Consider the following 23,570-nt stretch of genomic DNA (forward strand, 5'->3'; position numbering starts at 1 on the left):
GTTTCGCGTGTTCGTCGGCCATTTCTGGAACGATGCCCAAGTCAAGAATTAGTTGCTTGTTGCCCATTATTCTTCGGGAGAGGGCAGTTACAAATTCAAGGATTATGCAGATTGCTAAATAGCTCTGCCCTCAATTGTGGAACACGTGCAGTCTGTAGAACGAAAGCTCGGATTCCGCATTACAGACATGGCAACTGTAATCATCTGTTTTCGTTTCGTGTCGAGATTTGCGGCGTTCCAGTTTTTTTCCCCGTTCCGAACCAATGTCGGGAACCCTTCATTTGTTCTTGTGCTGAACTCATGGGTGGTTACACTGCCAGATTGTTGCTTTTAGCTACTACCTGAGAATCAGCTTATTACTCGGATATTGCTTTTGATCGGCGTTGCAACAGTAACAAAAAATTGTAACAAGAAGCAGTTGTGACTTACAGATAAACAAGGAATTAATGTCGATGTCTACATTTAAGTCGTGTGACACCAAAGCCTGTGCATGTCTTTCAGTTGGACGCCACTTCGGCGACTTCTGTATTCTGAAAGCCAACGGCACCCGATTTTTCCTCTTCCAAGTATTAGCTAGGCCCAATGTTAAAACTTCCTGGCAGATTAAAACTGTGTGCCGGTCCGAGACTCGAACTCGGGACCTTTGCCTTTCGCGGGCAAGTGCTCTACCAACTGAGCTACCCAAGCACGACTCACGCCCCGTCCTCACAGCCTTACTTCTGCCACTACCTTGTCTCCTACCTTCCAAACTTCACAGAAGCTCTCCTGCAAGTTTCGCAAGTTTGGGAGATAGGAGACGAGGTACTGGCAGAAGTAAGGCTGTGAGGACGGGGCGTGTTTTTTTCTCTGTCTTATCACTGCGAACCGAATCTATCCTAATGTAAGGGAAATTATCCTATGCCGTGCAAGAGAACAGACAAGCGTAGTGCAGGCACTCTCTCTAGTAAACCTGTCGCATCTTCTAAATATTCTGCCAGTAAAGTGCAATATTGGGTTCGCCTTCCTCGCAACACTATCTGTGTGATCGTTCCAGTTTAAGTCGTTCGTAAAGTAATCCCTTCAGATTTTTTTTTGTAATTTACTATGCAACTTAAATTTAACGTGTTCCTTACTCTTGTAGATGGCTTTACACTCTCCATTATGTAGTCAGTTGCCGCTTACTGCACCATACGGATCTCTTATTTTAATCATTTCGCAATTGTTTTTACTCTTTTGACGACCTTACAAAGGACAGCATTGCCTGCAAACAATCAGAGAGAGCTACTCAGGCACACTCTCTTAAATGTTTGTGTAAACTAGGAACAGTCGGGGATCAACAGTTTCTAGGGGAACGCCAGTAATCACTTCTGTTTTACTCGATGACTTACCGTCAATTTCTACAAACTGTAGACTTTCTGACAGGAAATTACGGATCTAGTCGCACGGCTGAGGCGATACATCGTAGGCATGCAATGTGATTGGAAGTCGCTTTTGAGGAACAATGTCAAAAGCCATCTGGATGCAGAAATATGGAATCAACTTGAGATATCCTGTTGATAGCACTCATTACTTCGTGTGAATAAAGAGCTACTTGTGTTTCACAAGAACGATATTCTCTGAACGCACGCCTACTGTGTCTTAATAGATAGTATTCTTGGTGGTAGTTCATAATGTTAGAACACAGTAATTGTTCCAAAGTCCCACTGCAAATCGATGTCATTTATATGGGTTTGTAGTTCAGTTGTGGGTCGCAAAAGGAACCAATAATTCCTTCTGGTTGTCATGTTTAACTTTTCTAACGCCCAGGAACTATCTACTGTAACTCCACTACTGTGTAAACTAACGTACTTCTAATAGCATCAAATACTCCTTCACCAACTGTGTTTAATCTATCCTTTCTAAAAACCGTTGTGTGTTCATAAAAACTTCGGATGAACTTACCTCCGGCCTTAGCCAGCTTTCGGTCCCTACAAACTACTCGAGCTTTCGTGTTTTCTGTTAGCTCTTGGAGCTCTAGTACCTGTAGTACCGATTGTCCCTACATCTGCTCCCGTTTGACCTGCACCCTTTGAGACTGAAGCTCTTTTTGAATTTTCTCAAGACCCTCTACACTGCAGCCTACACAGTTGCAGAGCCGCCTGAGCATCTGATTAAGACCCTCCATTCTGCTCTGTACTAGAGATCCGCAATCGGTCCTGTCGAAGATGCTACATATTGTGAGCTTTGCCTTCATCTCGCAAGCAAGGCTGATATAGTCTTCACCGCTTCCGATAGCAGCCGGAAACCAGAGGGAATCACTTTAGATCCAAAAGACACGTGTCGTTAGTACCGACGTTAGCCACCACGTGCAGTTGGCCAGCACCCTGTGCTCTTCATGGCATCCGGAAAAACCCGTTCCACATCTGGGATGACTCTCCCGGTTATGCACACAAAGTGCACACTGGACTCCCAAAGGGGCCCGCATTACGCGTCTAATATTGGAGCTCCTAACTACCAGTGATCCCACTCTGTAAATGTCCGGATCTTGCTGACCGAGAGACTTCTGCCGATAACAGGACAAGCGACCGTACCTGGCTCATGAACTTTATTAGACACATATAGCTCCTGAAACCTATTTGTCAGACGAAACGGGGAGGTATTTCGAGCGGCTTCCTAGAAAGTCTTTCAATGCGTGCCATACCTGAGACAACGTACCACTTGACTATGTGGGAGGGGTCAACCTCTATGCAGGCAATGCTGGACTGATCAGGGGAAAGAAGGACATGCTGGACGTATCTTGGATCTTCCAAGTTCGTCTCCACTCCTCCCCACCCACCCACCCACCCACACAAACAGACAAAGTGATCCTTCAAGCGATCCGAATACAGCAATCATCGTTCCTGTCCATATTAGAGACGACACAACTTCACAGTGCCTAGTAAATACACAACACACAAAATTTAAGAATTTAAAGTACAAAACACACAGGAAAATCGAAATATGTCACATTAGTTCAAAGATCGTATAACAGTTCACAAACGAACACTGTGCCACAGTTTTCCCCTTCAAATCTATGCATGTTTCGGGGAAGTTTCACCATCGTCAGTGGCTGCCTTTTCTGTCCTTAATAGCACGCACCGATGTTAATGTGCTATTAAGAAAATAAAATGAGCTCATTAACTATGGATTGAAAAGAAGAAACTTTTGTTTAAAACAGTTTTAATACATCATTTATATTAAGTCCCGGTTGCTCTTTGTTTTTACAGTAAAGACTAGTTTCGACCTCGATCTACGTACTTACTTCGGCGACCCGTCGTGTCTGTATCAAAACCACACATCAGAATACTATTTGAAGGAAGCTGTATCAACAGATTCAGCCAAAGTCGTCGAAAATTTCCGTCGGCGAACGGTGTCCGTTGTAAAGCTCAAAGCGACTTCGCTGAAAGGTAGGAAGTCATTCTGAGTATGGAATTCTAAACGATGTCCCGTTACGTAATGTCCATGAGTTTGTAGACTATTTGCCTTGGCTCAAGCAGAATGGTGTAAATGAGTTCAACGTATAATTAGTGCGCGTAAAGAAGGAAAACCCTCTTTGAACCGTAACTGTTACTTTTCTTTTGCTTGACGTGATTCTGTTGCCGCATGCTGTCGACTTCGTGTAGTTAATTATTCTCGGATAGTTTGATATTGTGACGATGGTATCTGCGTTACCACTTGTGTTCGAAAATATGTAGCCTATCTCATCTCTATACAAGTATTAAACCCGTACATAATATTCCGCACAAAAACAGTTAGCAGCTAAGCTACTATTGTGTAAACAAAGCTTAGCTAAGTTATGTAAACAGTCTGGTACATGGCCTCTCTGATGATGAATAGACCTGCCGCCAAATGCAAGCTCTAGCGACGCGATGAAGAGTACATGATAGTCGGCCGCTGTAACTTGAGAAGTAGCAGCTCTGTGTAAACGGTTAGCGAGCATCGTGGCGCAACCACATAACTGTTCGAAGAAAGAAGGAAAGAGCCGACTTCTAATGGCGATCCAATAGTTCATGGATGATGCTGTTCTCATCAGTACTTCTCCAGTCACGGCACTGGTGCCACTGGAGCACATCGTTAACGGTACAAATCACTCCATGTTGGAACATCAGCGTTGTATCCGTTAGGTCGCTATTCATTGCTTCGCCGGATTACATTTCTCGTCCGCTCCTTTGTTCGTTGTCGCCGTGGTCAGTAGAATCTGCGCCAGAATCCCTTCAGTCGGTGTACACTGTGTCGTGATTCTGTACATGCTGGCAACCTGGTGATCATGTGCCTCTGTTCCCAATCCAGGCCACATTCTGTTGATTTAAATCCTATGAACTGGAACAATAAACTCCTTTCTCCTATCGTGCCGTCGCTATTTATCTATTTTGACCGAGGAGGAGGCAAAAATGCTTAATCATACATGCTCAGCGTACACTACGAAGATGCTAAATACAACACCCCCCCTCGCTCCCCCCCCCTCTCTCTCTCTCTCTCTCTCTCTCTCTCTCTCTCTCTCTCTCTCTCTCTCTCTCTCTCTCTCTCTCCCTCTCTGTGTGTGTGTATCGTCCTCCTTTTGCATCTGACTGTTGTCAGTTTATACTAAAATATTCACGCGGAATCATTCAGTTCATTTACTTGTTGTAAACCAAGCAAAAGTTTGCTAAATTTTAACGGAGCCGGATTATTCTCATTGAACATTCATTTCTTGTAAATAAATGCGCTTTTTCTTTATAAACCAATTTCTCGCCTTTTCCCGTGATCGTAATACGTGAAATTTACGTCCAGAAGAAACAATGCGGTATGGAACCTGATAATTGTCAAAAATAAAATTCATTGTGCAGTTAATGCACGCGCCGTTGTAAGTGATTAGTTATTTAGTTATAAGCGTCTGAAGTTACGAGGTATAAGCGGCAGTCAAGTGAAAGCTGGACCATGAAATGGTCCCATTAAAAGATAATCACCACGCGGATTAAGACGTGTAAGTCATTAGGAGACAAGACGGTCCATTCCTCTTTCGTGGTCCCAATGTGGCGAGTGTTCGGTTTTCATTTGACTGCCTCCTCATATGTACTGATACATTGTTTTTCCCTCTCTGTCCGTGTGTTAGTACATTTTCAACATTAGTTTTTACATTAAATTTCTGGTTTGCACATTCGATCTCATATTACAGAATGAATTTTCACTCTGCAGCGGAGTGTGTGCTTCTTTTGAAACTCTCTGTCAGATCTGACGTATGTGGCAAACCGGGTCTCGATGCCGGAAACTCTGCCTTTTGCTGGCAGATGCGATTATCTGTCACGATTTTACAATCTCCTTTTATTTAACAGTGCTAACCAAAAGGAAAACACAGTGTGGTTTTCTTTTTTCCACAAGTTTTCACATCTTGTGATTTATGGCTAGGAAGGGAATTCAAGCACGAACACGCCAATGTCCTGAAGAATGGGTAGGAAATAATTTATCTGAAAATTTACTTTCTTTATTTAATTTTAATATCAGCTATAGAAAAGTTTCCTTCCGGCCACCTAGTTGGTTACAGGAAGTCTCAAAGCACTCGAGTACATGCCTTTAGCATTACTGTGGCAGTGTAAATGAATGGTTTGTGCATGCATTTGTCGTTTCACTATTGTCATGTGTAGTAGATTTTTGACGCCTTGTAGTAGCGTCGTGACCGTTAGACTGCATGTGTTTGCTGTCCCCAGAGATTTGACCCTCGCATGTATCGTAGCGTACCCTTTGTAGAGAGAAATGATGGCAGAGGCACTGAAATGTGTTGTGCGTGGTTTCAGGGCGTTGTGCTATGTACGCGGAGGTGGGCAAGGAGTCCATGGACCACCTAGGTAAGCGGCGGCGCCTTTCCCAGTGTTTTGTCTAGAAGTGTGTGTGTGTGTGTGTGTGTGTGTGTGTGTGTGTAGCTAGCACTGCTGCGTAGACACTGGGATTGCTCTCAGCGCAGGCGCGACGCGGCAGCCTCGAGAATACTCTGTGTGCTTTGTAAATCTGCCTTCACAAGTTAATGCCTGACGGCCATGGAGGAAACGAACTTCATGGGCTCTTGTGGGGAGAATTGCCGCCACTGTGCGCTCGCTGTATCCCCAGAAATCCAGTGTTGTAGCAGATGTTCTTGCTCACAAGGTAGCGAAATAACCTTACAGTGGTGAAAAGTACGTGGCAGAGAATAGTTTTTATTGCACCATACGTTACTGTTTCTTTCTTTACCATTCGCGGATGGAGCGCAGGGAGAATCACGACTTATAAGTCTGTGTTCAAGCTATGATTTGCTTAATTTTGTTTGCGCAATCTCAACAGAATAGATACGTTGGAGACTGAAAATTTATAGTTTCTGGCGTGAATCACGGTTGTCGCAAGATGTACGGATTCTTCAGGTGTCCGCCGTTTCAGATTTATCATTTCTGTTGTATATTTCTCATGTAAAGGCCGGACACGTTCAGTGAGCGCATTGATTTAAAACTGTGTAGCAGCTATTCCAGTGTCGACTGTCCACTAATCTGCAGTAAGCACCTAAACATGTCTGGCCGATGGCTACGTCACATGTTGTAACAGCACTTCAGAAAGGAAGTTACACATTATTGTGGCTGATTGAGCAACTATTATTGAAAGCTGCAAACAATTAAAAATTGACACTGGTACAGGATACTGTTTGTCAACGTAAACAGTAAGTCTCTGTAAACGACAAGCGTTCAGTTCCTCGACGATATAAATCCGTTCCTTTGTCACGGAACCATTCGACAACCAGTGTGTGAACGTCCTCGTCGCTGGAAAAAAATTATCGTATAGAATTGCCTCACAGATAACTGCATCATTTGCAAAAGGCCTCAGATTGTAACTGAAACTATCCGCTTATTCGTTTATGTTCAACACGTACAATAATGGGTTCAAATGGGTGTGAAATCTTATGGGATTTAACTTCTAAGGTCATCAGTCCCTATGCTTACACACTACTTAAGCTAAATTATCCTAAGGACAAACACACACACACACCCATGCCCGAGGGAGGCCTCGAACCTCCGCCGGGACCAGCCACACAGACCTTGACTGCAGCGCCTTAGACCGCCGTACAATAATGACTGAGACTATGTTTGTAGCACAACATTGAACGGAAGTTAATGATGGACTTTGAAGGAAGCGGAGAAGAAAAGAAATGAAGTGTTTGAGGTGTGGTGCTATAGAAGAATGTTGAAAATTAGATAGACTGATAAGAAAAGAGGCTTCTTCGCAAAATCAGCGGGGAGACCAGCACGCGGAAAACATCAACACGAAGAAGGGACAGGATGATAGGTTATGTGGTAAGGCACCAAAAAGTAATTTCCATGTTAGTCGAGGGAACGGTAAAGGTTAGAATGTGGAGAGGAAGGCAGAGGTGGAGGTGTATCCAATAAATAATGAGGACTTTGGGTGCAAGTGCGTCTCTGAGGTGACGATGCTGGCACGAGAGGAATTCGTGGCGGCGACATCAAAACAGTCAGAAGGCTGATGATCCTCAAAAAAGCAAGTCATCCTCATCCTATTACACTCTCCTGGATCATACCAAATGTTACTTCAACTTCTCTGCACAATTCTTCATTTAGCGTCTACTGCCTAATGTTGTATTCACCCACTGTTTCTTAAAGACTCATCATCCAAGGGGCTGCACTTCTTTTCCGAGCCACTTAGGTACTAGTGAAATTGTCGTATCGTGAACATTATCAGTCTCGATTCATCTACAATGCTGTAAAAAAAAAAAAAGTTCACATCCTTCAGCATTTAGCGTTTGCTTAATGGCCGTAAGAGGACCACAACCTAATCACGAAAAACAGTCCCATATCGCAAAGCCTCCTCATTTGCACTTCACTGCTGCACCACGCATGTTGGAAGGTAACGTTCTTTGAGCATTTGCCAACCCCTAACCCTTCCATCGTATTGCTTTAGGGTAGAGCGTGACTCATCGCTCCAAGTCAGTCGTTTCCATTCGTTCACTGTTTTCCCTCTGTACACCACCTCAAGCGTCGCTTAACATTGGCAACAGAAATCTGTGGCTTATGAGGAGCTACTCGAACATTGTACCTCATTTTTTAACTCCCTACGCACAGTCTTTGTGCTAGCCGTAGTGCTCGTAGCAATTTCTAGCTCTCGAATGATTAATTCCACCGGTTACATGAGCTTTTTTACAGACACCCGCCGCAATGTTCGCTGGTCCCTATTCATCAATATATAAGGTCTGCCTGTTCTTTGTTTAGCTGTGGTTGTTCCTTCGCCAGCTGTAGGAGGGTCGAAATCTCCGCGATGGGTTTATTGCTCAGGCGACTTAGTCCACGATTTGAAGTCACTGCCATCTCCTGACATCCATTCTGCTGTTACTGCTTCTGTGCTGACAACACATTACTTCACATCTACTTTTATACTGGTCTGTCCGCCTCGCGTGGCCTCTAGTGGTCAGTTCTGCGTTGCATTGGAGTCTCCGGATACTTCAGATCTAGTAGGTGTTGGTTGCAACTGAAATGAGTTGCCACTGTCTTCATCAAACCATTCTCCGAATTTAGTACGGGGAAAGGTGGCACAGTGGTAACACACTAATCTAGCTTCGGGAGGAAGACGATTAAAATTCCTGTTCTCCTATCCTGATGTTTTTTTTTTTTTTACCAAATCTAATAAAACAGCTGCTGGGATGCTACTCATGAAAAGGACACGACCTGTTTTCTTCCATATCCTTTCCCCGTTGAGCATATACTCACTTTCTAACGACATCGTCGTTGACGGCACGCTAAACCCTAATTTTCCTGCCTTCCTTCAGACTGAAAGTCATTACAAGCACATAAACCTTGTTCCACTGTAATTAATGCTAGCTGTATGACTAACGTTAGCTAAAGCCATGTAAACTGCTAAAAAGAAGCGTCTTCTCTCGGTCGGGTATACAGCTCCTTTGTTATAGTAGCAAGCACCGGCCGTACCTGCTGTTATTGGCAGACGGAAGGAAATCCGTTAAGTAACGGTAGCTGCTGCCCGTGGCGACAGAGAGAGAGAGAGAGATTGAAGGTTGGAAGTGCTACCTCTTCAAGTCTAACGTGCTTTGCCGTCACTTCTCAGCCCACGCGATGAAGAGAAAGTGTGGACAACACTATGTTAGATGTTCGTGTACAGTTTGGGTACCCAGAAGTTCCGTAATATAGCGTCTTCGGCTCTTTATTTTACACCTGACTTTGAAGTTGTCTTGATATTCTTGTGGAGGCCTTCGCTTTTTCCAGGTCTGTACCGGGTTAACACGTTTGCTACATATCTATTTAAGATTCAACTCTCAAATTCTTTAAAATCATCTGTCTTTGGCATTTGTTCACAGCTTGTAAGAAGATTTGCTTTGCCCTCTACATCAGTTCTCAGCGAAATCCTGTAAAGTGTGTTCAAGAGGGTAAGTTTATTGCACCGCACACGTCATTACTCCCCTTGCCGTTGACGGTCGGAGTTGTGGAATTATTGACTGTATAGTTCTGTGCGCGTTGTTTTTATTAGCTCAATCAAATATATTGTCTAAGGGACCGATTGGTAGAAAAATGATGTTCGTAAACCCCTCCCTAGGAAGATGTTAGTTTGTGCGAGATAAAGTTTGTCTTCCTTAGAACATTGGGAAATTTGTGTTACACACTCTCAAACAAGCGTGTGACAACTCTTACTGTCCTTTGTACACGTGATATTTATTCTGCAGGCTGACCTGGTATGGATCTCAAACTCCAGAGCTATATTCCGCTTTTATTCCGGAAAATGAATCTATGTTCTTTGGATGGTTGCGTCCTCGTGCAAAATGAGCCGTCCAGCAATGACAAATTGTGGTCATGGAAACAGCGATTTCGACGCTATTCGGACTTTGATATGAGCGTGGATGTGGATGACAAACTGCAACTGCGATTTAAATTGGCGGTTGATGTAGGTATGCTACCATTCTCTTCTTGAATTTGATACGATTTATTGTACCATTAACCAGTATTCGAGCAACTATAGGCTTGTCATCAGACACAAATGTTAGTAGAGCATTACCTTTTGACTGTGTGCAGCCTGGAAATTAAGATGGTAATTGTGTTGCGTCGTGATATTGATGACAAATTCATTTCGATAATGAACATTCTAGCCAGGAGCGCGCGCTATTGCGTTTGACACCACACACACACACACACACACACACACACACACACACACACACACACACAATATAAATCAATTTAAACCTGCTTATTGTAGTGAAACGTTGGTCTCTCTCTAAAAATTTTAGATATCGTTTTAAAAAAGATGAATTCTCCCAGAATCAATCGCAAGAGACAGAAAGAAACCAAAAATAGGTATTACTCTGGGAGAGTTGGGGGGTGGGGGGGGGAGACAGGAAGAGATTAAGAACTACAGCTCATTACAGATGAGTGTTGATGCGTATTTGAAGTATTCGGCATGCGAGAAAGTGCAGATTTCCTGTCTTGTTAACACCTCCCCGCATTATTGTATCTTGCTTTCTAATTGAAGGTGGCGCAATTAATCGTTAGTTCAATGTATTTCTCCCTTGATCATAAAGTGATTGTATCTATTTTCAGTGCCTGACAGAATAACTGTATCTATTTTCAGTGCCTGACAGAATAACTTACTGTCATAATACGTTTTTCATTCTGTCAATCAGTTTTACACAACACATCATATTTCTTTGCTCTTTTTTCTCGCATCATTGTCTTGTTTTTTTATTTTATTTTTACTGTGCATTAAACCGATTTCGACTTATTACTAATTCATCATCTGAATACTCGAATAAGTTTTGCAGGTACTCTTGTGCTGAAGAGCCCCGGCGAATTGCTCACAGTATAAATATATGTGAACTCTTGATCGCTGGAACTGAAGACTGGGTCAAAAGCGGTACAAATAGTCATTGTCAGAGATCATCATATTCGAAGCACAAACTAATGCTTGGACTGTATGGAGACGAGAGGGATTTGTGCGCGCTTGCACAAAACCCTCAGTAATGCACGACTGTCCAGCATGCGGTTGTGTAGCCGGGTTTACGCTAGCGGGTTTTTCCGTCGGACCCGGCGTTACGAGTGAGCGACTGTCCACCGCACCGCGGCGTGTCGGCTGGTCAGCAGAGGGCTGATGTTTTATAGACGGGCCGGGGCGCGAGAGGTGCTGCTCTATTGATGAGCAGCCGCATAAGCTGCTGGCGCCGCTAAGCTGGCTCTTCATTACCGCAGCGGGTCCGAGGCCCTGAAATATTCAGCGCGGCTTAAAGGCCACCCATTAGCCACACACCTGTTCGCCGTCCATCCATCGACCTTCCCGCAAGCGACACGTGCTGATGTGATGCGTGTGTTGTTTGGTTTTGCTCACTATTCACCCTCTGCAAAGCCGACTCAACGGCAGTACCCGAAGAAGAAGCGAATCTGTGTCAGGGGACCGTACAATGTTGCGAAAAGTTAAAATGAAGGGGTCGCCGTTGACTTCATGTTACATATGCAGAGGTCGACGGAAGATAGCAAAAGTCTATTTTGAGATATTACGTTCTATATGCACAGTTAAATTCAAAGATTAAATAATTTGATACAAAGCCGTTTATGTAACAAACGGTTCTTTCCAGCGATACTTGCGTAGTTAGCTATTACCTGCTAGTGGTGCATTCGAATGCATAATACGTTACGTTGTCAGACTATTCCTTATGAAACCGAGAATTACCACTTTCTTCCGCCAACCTCTTTGTATATACTCTACTGGCCATTAAAATTGCTACACCAAGAAGAAATGCAGATGATAAAAGGGTATTCATTGGACAAATATATTATACTAGAACTGACGGGTGATTACGTTTTCACGCAATTTGGGTGCATAGATCCTGAGAAATCAGAACCTAGAACAGCCACCTCTTGCCGTAATAACGGCCTTGATACGCCTGGGCATTGAGTCAAACAGATCTTGGATGGCGTGTACAAGTACAGCTGCCCATGCAGCTTCAACACGATACCACATTTCATCAAGAGTAGTGACTGGCGTATTGTGACGAGCCATTGGCTCGGCCACCATTGACCAGAAGTTTTAAATTGGTGAGAGACCTGGAGAATGTGCTGGCCAAGGCAGCAGTCGAACATTTTCTATATCCAGAAAGGCCTGCAACACTCGCTCGCGCATTATCCTGCTGAAATGTATTATTTCGCATGGATCGAATAAAGGGTAGAGCCACGGGTCGTAACACATCTGAAATGTAACGTCCACTGTTCAACGTGCCGTCAATGCGAACAAGAGGTGACCGAGACGTGTAACCAATTGAACACCATACCATCACGCCGGGTGATACGCCAGTATGGCGGCGACGAATACACGCTTCCAATGTGCGTTCACCGCGATGTCGCCAAACACGAATGCGACCATCATGATGCTGTAAACAGAACCTTTATTCAACCGAAACAATGACGTTTTGCCATTCGTGCACCCAAACCCCAACACACCAGCCATTTGTGCACCCAGGTTCGTCGTTGAGTACACCATCGCAGGCGCTCCTGTCTGTGATGCAGCGTCAACGGTAACCGCAGCCATGGTCTCCGAGCTGATAGTCCATGCTGCTGCAAACGTCGTCGAACTGTTCGTGCAGGTGGTTGTTGTCTTGCAAACGTCCCCATCTGTTGACTCAGGGATCGAGACGTGGCTGCACGATCTGTTACAGCCATGTGGATAAGATGCCTGTCATCTCGACTGCTAGTGATACGAGGCCGTTGGGATCCAACATGGCGTTCCATATTACCCTCCTGAACCCACCGATTCCATATTCTGGAAACAGTCATTGGATCTCGACCAACGCTAGCAGCAATGTCACGGTACGATAAACCGCAATCCCGATAGGCTACAATCCGATGTTTATCGAAGTCGGAAACGTGATGGTACGCATTTCTCCTCCTTACACGAGGCATGACTACAAACGTTTCACCAGGAAATGCCGGTCAACTGCTGTTTGTGTATGAGAAATCGGTTGGAATATTTCCTCGTGTCAACACCTTGCAGGTGTCGCCACCGGCGCCAACCTTGTGTGAATGCCCTGAAAAGATAATAATTTGCATATCACAGCATCTTCTACCTGTCGGTTAAATTTCGCGTCTGTAGCACGCCATCTTCGTGGTGTAGCAGTTCTAATGGCCAGTAGTGTATGTGTAATGCAAAGACGCGAACATAAATGCAAAAAGACAACAGTTTATAGAGTAGACAGTTCTTCTAACGATCACATTACAGTGTCAATCTGTCAAAAGCCTGAATAAACACGTTTTGACGTGCGGGAAGAGAGCCAGTGAGGTGCTGGAAAGTACTGACAGGGACGTGGAGCAGTGCCGACGCCAGTGTCAGGACCATCTGAGCTAGGTTTCTCAATTGAGGATCCACGGCGCGGACAGACAGACCGAATGGCCTCACAGATTGTCGATTGGATTTGATTGCGGGAAGTTTGGTGGTCAGGGCAACATGGTTAACTCATCGTTGTGTCCTCCGAACCATACACGTGCACTGCTAGTTGCGTAACACGTTGCATTGTCTTTTCTGGTAGATGCCATCGCACCGTATGAAAAAAAAAACCTTCATGGAGAGGTGGACATTGTCCGCAAGGATATATTCATACTTGTGTTTATACAGAATTACGAGATCACCCAGGGAATGTCAGGAAGACATTCCCCAGACCATAACACTCCGTCCTTCCGACGATTGTTGCAGGGCCGTACGTGTCAACGGCCATTTGTCGAATGAAGCATAGCACTCCGTCTTTAGTCCACAAGTGGCCCATCGGTACCATGCGACCGCCGTGTCATCCTCAAGGAGGATGCGGATAGGAGTGGCGTGTGGTCAGCACACCGCTCTCCCGGTCGTTATGATGGTTTTCTTTGACCAGAGCGGCTACTATTCGGTCGAGTAGCTCCTCAGTTGGCTTCACGAGGCTGAGTGCACCCCGAAAAAATACAGCACATGGCGGCCCGGATGGTCACCCATCCAAGTACCGCCACGCCCGACAGCGCTTAACTTCGGTGATCTGACTGAGGCCGGTGTATCCACTGCTGCAAGGCCGTTGCCTCGGATGAAGCATGAAATGTGATTAATCTGGAAAGGCCACTCAATGGACGTCCGGTTGCGGGACTGGCGTGCAAATTCCAGCCTTCGTCGCTGCCGAACAACAGTCGTCACGTCTGCATGAACCAGGCGCCTGCTGCTCAGACCCCTACTCATCAGTTTTTGCTGAAGACATTGTTGGGAGCCCCTTGGGTCAGCTGGGTGGTCAGTTGGTCAACAGTGCTACGTCTTCGCCTGAATACTCCGTAGCCGTCGTTCAACCCTGTCTTCTGTGACCCTTGGCGTACCACAGTTGCCTCGGTGTCGATTTTGGATAGCGCCATTTTTCCATACACGGGCTACCTTAACTTCGGCAGCACACGATCTGTTTTCAAACTTAGCCATTTCGAAGATACTTCCACCCGTGTCCCGAAACCCAACGATCATGTCCTTTTGGACGTCAGGTACATCGCTCCGCTTCCGCGTTACGGCACCGATTGCACTGGTTTCTGCTTTCCCCTGCACACTCTTTATATATACCCTCCACTGCTAGTGCTGTGGTCTGTGAGATATTACTGCACATTGACGTCGAACATCGGTGGTGGCCACATTAACGTGCCGGGACCTTGTAGAACTACATACTAGAGTGCGCACAGTCCGTAAGGAGCATTCAGAAAGATAGGAGCCGGAGGCTGTAAAATGAAAACCGCTGAAGGGATTATAATGCTGCTGCCTACGGAAGGTGATGTGGTCGCAAGAAGAGCGCTGAGGCCCCAAACCCACCGTTAGAAAGATATGGGCGCACATCCATGTGACGGCAGAGTGAACACGTGCACGCGTCGAAAATTCACTGCAGTAAGTCGTGCTGGAAACGGTGAAATGGAGGCTTCATAAGGAGAGCAAAGGGGCGCAGTGCGTTTGTGGACTGTGGAAGGAGTGCGGGGGACAAGTGTCCGTTGCAAAGGTCTGGCGTGCCACGAGCGATACATGGAAAGACGGCTGTCGTTGGCCAATCACACAAGATCTGGAACCTCACTCGGCACTACCGATGCCATTGTCCAACAGGTCGATGCCCTCATTATGGAAGAAAGGCGAGCTAAAATGTCAACCGTTGCTCCACGGGTCAAATTGAGTGCTTGAATTACAATTGACGTGGAGTGCTCTCCGTAAACTTTTCGATGAATTTGTCTTCCTCGCACTCCTTCCGTCGTCAGGAAACGCAGTAGACCCATTTGCACTTCTTCTGAAGCCTCCATTTCTGCTTTCAGCACTACTGAGCTCAGTGGGCAGTCGACCCGCGCACGTCCTCGCCCTGGACGGATGTGCCTGTGTCCCTCTAGCGGCAAGTTATGAGCCTCTGCGCTCTTACAGGGACCATACATTCAATGAAATTACGATCTCTTAATCGGTTTACGTTTTACATCCTCCGGTTCGTCTCTTTTTGAATTTTCTTTATAACTTGGCCCGTAGCTGGGCAGGAGCCGCAATAGGAAAGGGAACAACGGTGGTGAACGACCACCTTGCGGTATAGGAGAGTGGCAGTTCGACAGATGAAGCTTATGCACAAAAGTGTATCTCTCATAACTTGCAAGCTGCAGCTGCAATCTGTCTGTAAACTGAAAAGTGAGCAGCATTGCGGGTGGATGTGGTAGCCTTTCCCGGATGAACGCGTTACGTGCTGTATGGGCACACCAACAACCGGTTCTCCGCGTAGCAGTGCAGTACAGTACAGTGCAGCGTGCTGTGATTTACGAAGATTCTGTTGATGTACGTTTCTTGCATTGGTTAGTTACTTCAGTATTCCGTACAGCATTGGCACATTTAGTGAAATATAGACGCTCTGGAGCACTGCCTCTCATTTAAAAGGCGCACACTGGAAGGGCCAAAATAACGTTGGGAAACAGTTTGGTGACGTACAGGTTATGTCGGTACAACCAATAATTCGAGAAATACAGACGTTCAGAGTAAGCAGTATCTCAGTAGAGTATCCCACGCTCGGGTTCGATTCCCGGCGGGGTCAGGGATTTTCTCTCCCTCGTGATGGCTGGGTGTTGTGTGGTGTCCTTAGGCTAGTTAGGTTTAAGTAGTTCTAAGTTCTAGGGGACTGATGACCATAGATGTTAAGTCCCATAGTGCTCAGAGCCATTTGAACCATTAGAGTACCGAAGAATAAATAGTCGCATAAACAAGGGATCAACCAAAGAAACACTAGCCTAACCATGCTGCCACTAGCAGTACTTAAAACCAAATCAAAAGGAAAAAAAATTAGCTTTGTGCGTGATATAAAATAAAGAACGCAAAAAATTGTGTCTGTCAGTCCCGCAACAGGGATGGATCAAATTAATGTATTGTCTTGTGTGTGTTGCTGGAAAGAGGAGGAGAAATTAAAGGGAGGTAGGAAAAAAACACATAACTACATTTTATTACCAGAGGAGCAGTTATTGATTTCTCCATCGTGTATAATTATGTATTCATTATGACGTTTAATCTGTTATCTCACACAATACCGGAGACTTTACCCGTTTTTCCAAAAAAAAGCATGATCTCTTTACCTTTTTTGCCCTTCCTTAGCCACAGATTTTGAATTGTGGTGTAAATATCGATGTGATAAGTGAATCATTTAGCGGCTGTAGAGAATGTGAAATGGGTGTGGAATGGAAACTGAAGTGACAGATTGATCAACAAAATAGTCTATTTTTTCTTTAGACAGGGCACTTATGTGGCGATGCGAAAGTCAGTATTTCATTGGCCTTCATCGATCCGACTGACGGATGATGCAGTACTCTTCCCCAAAATAGCCTTCACTACTATGAAGACAAAAATTCTTTTATGCATCTATTCGCGGTAGTGAGATTAACCTTTCAACTACCATAGGTAACAAGTAAAAGTTGATAATCCGGAATTTATACTCTGCTGTCTTAGTGCTACTGTGTCCGCTGTAGTGTCTCTAAGAGATAAACTTTTCAGGAGAAACCGAAATTCCTCTCTGCGCTTAAGTGTGTGGTGCTTTTCAGTAATAGCTGGCATCTGCTTCCGCACTGTGACAGATTTTACTGTCTGCTGCTCCTCAATTTGGGACGTATTGTGTCAATCCCTGGGTACACAGCACTACACCGCTTCACGTGCATGGGTGGCCTTAAGTTACGTACCGACGCCGCACTGTATATCTCCTCGGATGTTCCAACGAGGGAATGACTAGGTTCTCAGTGTCATAACTAATTGACTCTCTCTACCGCTCGGCAGTAAGAGAATACTCAATAACAACCCACTGTTTATACGGTATCGCGGAAACAAGACATGAGAAAGCGTGCGGTCAGCTGTAAAATTTGGTATACATTGTGTTTTAAAAGCCCTATTACAGACTCTTAGGAGTTGTAGAGGGGACTTTGTAGAGAGAGTTTTGGTCAAGGGGTCCGGATATACATTATTTGGATGTAAAATAAGTTTGAAAATTGGAATTTAAGATCTACCGCCTCGCGGGTACGTACCCAATGGTAGAGCAGCACATTTTCCGGATCGCCCTCAGTCCATCATGTACCATTCTCTTCCGACTACAACAACTTCTGCGAGAAAGTATGCGTAGGAAGAAGAACGTATGCGTCACAGATACACCTTGTGCAACGAACAGTAGGGTCACCATGTGTAGCAGCTCCTGGAGAGCGCACAGGCCAGAGACCATTGTCTCCGCTGTGTGCGTGCTATGAAAGCGGGAGATTTGAAAGGGACGTGGTATTCAAATTTATTTTATGTCCAAACCGTACAGCTCCGGCCATGGATTCATTATCAAAAGATAATCTACAAAGTTCCCTCTACAATCCCTAGAAGCTCGTGATAGGAATTTTGAAACACCCTGTAGAAGAAAAGGCGAAAAAGAGGCTAAGTTCGGCGGACAGGTAAGGCACATACGAAGTTAAGAAAAGGGAGATTACTCGGGAGACAGACGGGGGTAGTGCGGATCAGTACCTCTGACTTGAAACTAAGCAGAGAAGTGACAGTGAGATTTACATGTTGGCTACATAACCCAGTTAAATCTCCAGGTGCCCGTTGAGAAATATTGGACCTACCGGTTCCACTTATCTACTGTGACCCATGAAGTCATGAAAATGACGGACATAAACTGCTCATCGATATCCAATATGCTTAATAAGCACGTACAACAAGAATTTTAGTTATGTAAATGAAAGCTTTCGCAGCGGCATGTCATTGCAGTAAAATGTTCTGGGGCTTCTCGCCCTCTCATTTCGTACTGCATACGCGATGTTCGTGACGTCGTACGTCACATCATTACGTTGAGGCTCCAACCCGACGTATGGTACCAGTAGGTTCAACCGTCAAATGTCAGAAACTGTAACTAGCTCAATTTCTTGCACATAAAGTATTTTTGATACTTGCATTTTCGCAATACTTGAGATATGTTTTTGTGGAGTAAATCTAGAACCCATGATATATCCTGCAGTTTATTTCTTTTTTTTTCGTGTTTGGTAGGATGTTAATGTTGTTTATGCAACAACTTCACATAATGGATTAAATGTCTTTAACTAAGCAAATGCCTTGTCTCGGCAGTCTGCTTACTGCGGCATAGATTCGCGTTGTGTAGCGAATGCAGTTCTGCACCTAGCTCGCTGGCATTATTCTGTGTGACAGCACGGCGGAGTCGTGGAATGGAGCAGCACCTACGTACATGCCTCTCTCCCCCTCAGCGCATTACAGTGGCCGCCGACCAATCCGGTGTTGGCAACGTCGACAGCTGGCTGGTTGGGCATTCAAACGCCAGGCAGCTGCGCGCCCAGATTCTATCTGCCCGCAACCGTCGCATTCCGAAGGATCTGTACCGGAAGCATCAGGAATTCGCTCTGCTCACAATTAAGCTTTCTGAGCATCTGCTTCTGTCCATCGGGGGAATTGCGACAGAAAACTTCTTGGAGGAGGACATAGGGACAATTTACAGTATTCATAAAATTAACTTTCATAACTTTATCTGGCATCGCTTTATACAAATAGTTGAATGGAAAAAAGTTGAGTTTCTCCTCCTGTCATATTCATTGCTCCGTTCAACTTTCAGAGCGCCTTAAAGTAGACTAACAACATGAAATAAATTGTAAGAAAATAGATGCCAGGTTGATTCGTTGGAAGAATATTAAGGAAATGTAATTCGTCCACGAAACAAGAGAATTGCGAACACTTGTCCGATCGATTACTGAATGTTGCTCATCAGTCTGGGGCTCTTCAAAGATTGGATTAATAGAAGAGAGAGACAAGAATAGACCGATTTGTCAAGGTATCCTCTAGTTGGCGCGAGAGCGTTTTGAAGACGCTCACCAAATTCCTGTCGCAGACGCCGCAAGAGGGACGTTGTGCATCACGGTGAAATTTATTTTTGAAATACGTAAGTTCCAAAAAGAATCGGGCAATATTACTTACTCCCGCAGGCATCTCGGGAAATGGCCACAGCGAGAAACTCCGATAAATTTCAGCTCTTATCGAGGTTTATTGACAAACATTCTTCCCACGCGCCATTCGTGCAAGGAATAGAGAAGGTGGAAAACGATCGTCCTACCAGAAGTACCATTCGTCACACACCGTAAGGTGCTTGCGACGTACACAAAGTTATTTTGCTTAATAGGATCAAATTGCAGGCAAAGATCAATGAGACGATAATAGCAAAATAGGTCATATGAAGGTACAACAACTTTGCGTTTGTGATAAAAGGTGTAAAACATGTTCTCGATGTCAGCACCAGGCATGTGGCCACCCAGCATGGCGTAAAGCAGACGACCGTGTGGAAAGTTCTCCACAACTGCCACATTGTACCACATATAATGTGCGCAGGACTTATTTGCTACGGACTTGCCTCCGCGGCGACGGCGTTGTCGCTGGTTCTTCGCACAGGCCGCCGCAGGGCTGGGATCTTTGTCATCCATCCTATTTGCAGATGAGGCTACCTTACGAAGAGCCACATCGTCAGCTTTCATAACACCCACCTGTAGGCTACGGCGAATCCCCGTGGTTTGTTGGCAGCAAACCATCAGCAACGGTTTAGCCTCAGTTTGTGGCAGAACGTCTAGTGGGGCCAGTTATTCTTCCACGACGACTCACAGCGCAGCCACGGGTGGACCTTGTCTACAAGGATGGAAAACGTCCCTTTGGGGGTACAGACGGTAATGTGACTATTAGATGACGGTGCTCCAACTCAATGCCCTCTTAAATTTGGAGCTTAAATACTTGTATAGACAGGACCTTCCAACTTGCCTGGCGTGTTCTAATGTGTGCTTTTAAACACTGAGACCTGCACTGTCAAAGATCTTTTATATGAAAACTTTGTGCTGCACTGTGTCTCGAACCCGGAACCTTGCCTTTCACTAGCAGGTAATTTTAAAATGATCACGATGGGTGCTTGATGACGACTTTACGTGTTACTTTCCTGACAGGATGAAGACTCATTGCAGTAGAACGTTTTTAGCTGTCACGTATCTATAAAATGCGATCAAAACATTTATGGGAAAAAAGTGTATTTCCAGCAGATATTATGCTCCAATTTGATTTCAGATTTATGAATTCCAAAACGCGGCCACTAGCGTGGACTTAAAATAATCGTACAACTTTAAGTAATCGTTGACGCATAAAAGTATAGCTCATGGCCAGGGTAATGTGTGAAAAGTGCAACACTTAGCCGGCCGCGGTGGTCTCGCGGTTCTAGGCGCGCAGTCCGGAACCGTGAGACTGCTGCGGTCGCAGGTTCGAATCCTGCCTCGGGCATGGATGTGTGTGATGTCCTTAGATTAGTTAGGTTTAATTAGTTCTAAGTTCTAGGGGACTGATGACCACAGCAGTTTAGTCCCATAGTGCTCAGAGCCATTTGAACCATTTTTTGCAACACTTAAGGGGTTGGCCAAAAGAATGGAAACAACAAAAACACAAAGAATTTGAAGGACATGGTCTTTACGCCAGTGACTGCTTTAAGCCGTAATATCAGCACTTGATAATGGCCTAAGGCCGAAATTGCAATAGTGTTTAATAAAAACTTACAACAGTCACTGGCGTAAAGATTATGTCCTTTAAAAAGTTTTTCATGGTGTGAATCCCACCTGCAACAAGTAAAAACACAACGCATTATCATGCCTAATACGGTGTAGGAAATCCGTTGGCATTCAAAACAGCTTCCAGTCGTCTCGGAATGGATAAAGACGGGTCCTGTACGGTTTTAAGGGAAATTTTATACCATTCGTTCTGCAAAGTAGTGGCAAGCTGAGGTAATGATTATATAGGTGGATAGCGGGCATGCATCCTTCTCTCCAGAGCAGACCACAAAGGATCAGCAATATTAAGATATGGTGACTTTGGTGGCCAGGGGAATTGCGGCAACTCATCCACGTGGTCACAAGACGAGTCCTGGCTGGTGTGAGCGGCGTGAACAGGGGCCTCCCCCTTGTCGTTTCGGAACACATCACCACTGGCAAACAAACAACGTAGTGTGGGGTAGACCTGGTGAACCAAAATGTTCACATAATCCTAGCTAGTAGTGTGACCTTGCAGAGTACCCATGGGGCCCATGAAATACTGCGATAAGTCAGACTATGGTTGCCCAAACCACCACCGTATCCCTGCTACGTTTCGCTCGTGGGGCATAAACTCGGCCGACATTGAGTTTTGCAGTGACTTTTGTAGCTGTCATAATACTCTTCATTGACGGTCTGTCACGATCACTCTAAACAGATTTTCTTCCACGTTGGGACTGATACATTGGCTCTACGTACACCGAACACTTCGGTTACTTTGTTTGTGGAAGCATCGACCATACGAGCAACCAACAATGTATCAAAATCCGAATTCACTTCGCTCCAACGTTATACATTCAGAACTACACAGAACACTGTTGCGACAACGAATGACGCTTGCAACATATTGAGAACATTATGCAATTTCCATTCGTGGTCAATTACAACAGCGCGACCTGCTGGCTTTGGTAGCATCTGCCCGCATCTCGTGGTCGTGCGGTAGCGTTCTCGCTTCCCACGCCCGGGTTCAATTCCCGGCGGGGTCAGGGATTTTCTCTGCCTCGTGATGGCTGGGTGTTGTGTGATGTCCTTAGGTTAGTTAGGTTTAAGTAGTTCTAAGTTCTAGGGGACTGATGACCATAAATGTTAAGTCCCATAGTGCTCAGAGCCATTTGAACCATTCTTTTTTTGTTAGCATCTGAATTTATGTTCAAGCATATAAGTGTCGCGGTGTTTCCATATTTTTGTCCAACCCCTGTACATTACGAAGTTCAAGCATCGCAAATGAAATTTCCTGGCAGATTAAAACTGTGTGCCCGACCGAGTCTCGAACTTGGGACCTTTGCTTTTCGGGGGCAAGTGCTCTGCCAATTGAGCTACCCACTCTTAATACTTGCTCGCGAAAGGCAAAGGTCACGATATAGAGCCTCGATTTTGCACATGGTTTTAATCAACCAGGAAGTTTCATATCGGCTCTCACTCCTCCGCAGAGTGAATATCTCATTCTGGGAGCATTGCAAATGATTGTGTTAAATCTTCATTCCTCCCATCTGGACACCGCCCAAACTTATGTTGGGACTTGTGTGGTACTATGATACCAGGCACAGTGGTACACGATATGAAAGAAAGAAACTAGAGAGTGTATTTTTCTGTTCTATGTACAGCTGATGACCATAAGGAATGACAGAAGAGGGTTCCACGGGACTCTCACAATTGGTTTTCACTACTGCTCGAAAGTAAACAAGCTATATGTGAAGGTTTGCAAATGGTCAGGGCAAGGGTGTATTATAAATCAGACTTTATGTTTACACCTACAACTATATAATGTTTTTATTATTCTAGTGCTAGAAACATACAATTTACAATGTTAAAAACATTACATTGTATAAAATTTGGGCATTTCTAGTGCATTACCCAAGGCCTGGTACAAGTAATCTTCCGTGCAGGAGTTTGGATACTGTCAGCACTGAAGTTTATATTTAACTGTATAAACCTTTCCAAAATGGCGCTTGACATAGCCTTCTTTGTCGTGGCCCCATCTTGCCATTATAACTGTGGATCTGCCCAATCCTCATTCCATTCTATTCGGGTCTTCTCTGTCAGCCATCCCTTGTCATAACCTAGTGGCAGAGGTTCAGATACTCTTTTTCCAAATTGAAGAAGTACTTATTTTTCCCCAGTTCTCATGTGGCTACTTCATCGGTGGTGGAGAGAACGTCTGATCTGAGAATGATCATTCTGGATTTCAGTCTTTGCTCGTGCATTTCATGTCCATATAATTGTAGAGTTACCCCCTGCTCTAATTTTTTTTCTTTTTGTTCGCGGCTATTTCTCTTCAAATACAAGGTGGAGCTACTGCTGCCAGATGGTAAAGCAGCGTCGTTGGAGTAGATTTTAAACAGTTTTTACAAGTCTGCATATGTTGCTGAGGGAGTGAGTAAGGAAATTGTTCCTGGTGAAGCTTGATGTCCATACAGTGCTTCATTTACCAAAGAGATCAGTCGAGTGTGATTCCTTGGTACTTTGGGCTCTCACATTGGTCCAGCTGAAGCATTGAGCAGA

General features: G+C 44.9%; 1 protein-coding gene across 10 annotated transcripts in view; it reads left to right on the forward strand.

The window, feature by feature from the left end:
* Positions 1-23,570, forward strand: part of LOC126281832 (transcriptional enhancer factor TEF-1) — an 824,099-nt gene that overhangs the window by 597,064 nt on the left and 203,465 nt on the right. For all 10 annotated transcript variants that reach the window (XM_049981067.1, XM_049981068.1, XM_049981069.1 and 7 more), the window contains one exon: positions 5,769-5,819. In XM_049981067.1, coding sequence (XP_049837024.1) covers positions 5,769-5,819 — 51 coding nt within the window. The remainder of the gene's footprint in view (positions 1-5,768; positions 5,820-23,570) is intronic.

The sequence above is a fragment of the Schistocerca gregaria genome, chromosome 7, assembly GCF_023897955.1.
Source record: "Schistocerca gregaria isolate iqSchGreg1 chromosome 7, iqSchGreg1.2, whole genome shotgun sequence".
Taxonomy (NCBI): Eukaryota; Metazoa; Arthropoda; class Insecta; order Orthoptera; family Acrididae; genus Schistocerca; species Schistocerca gregaria.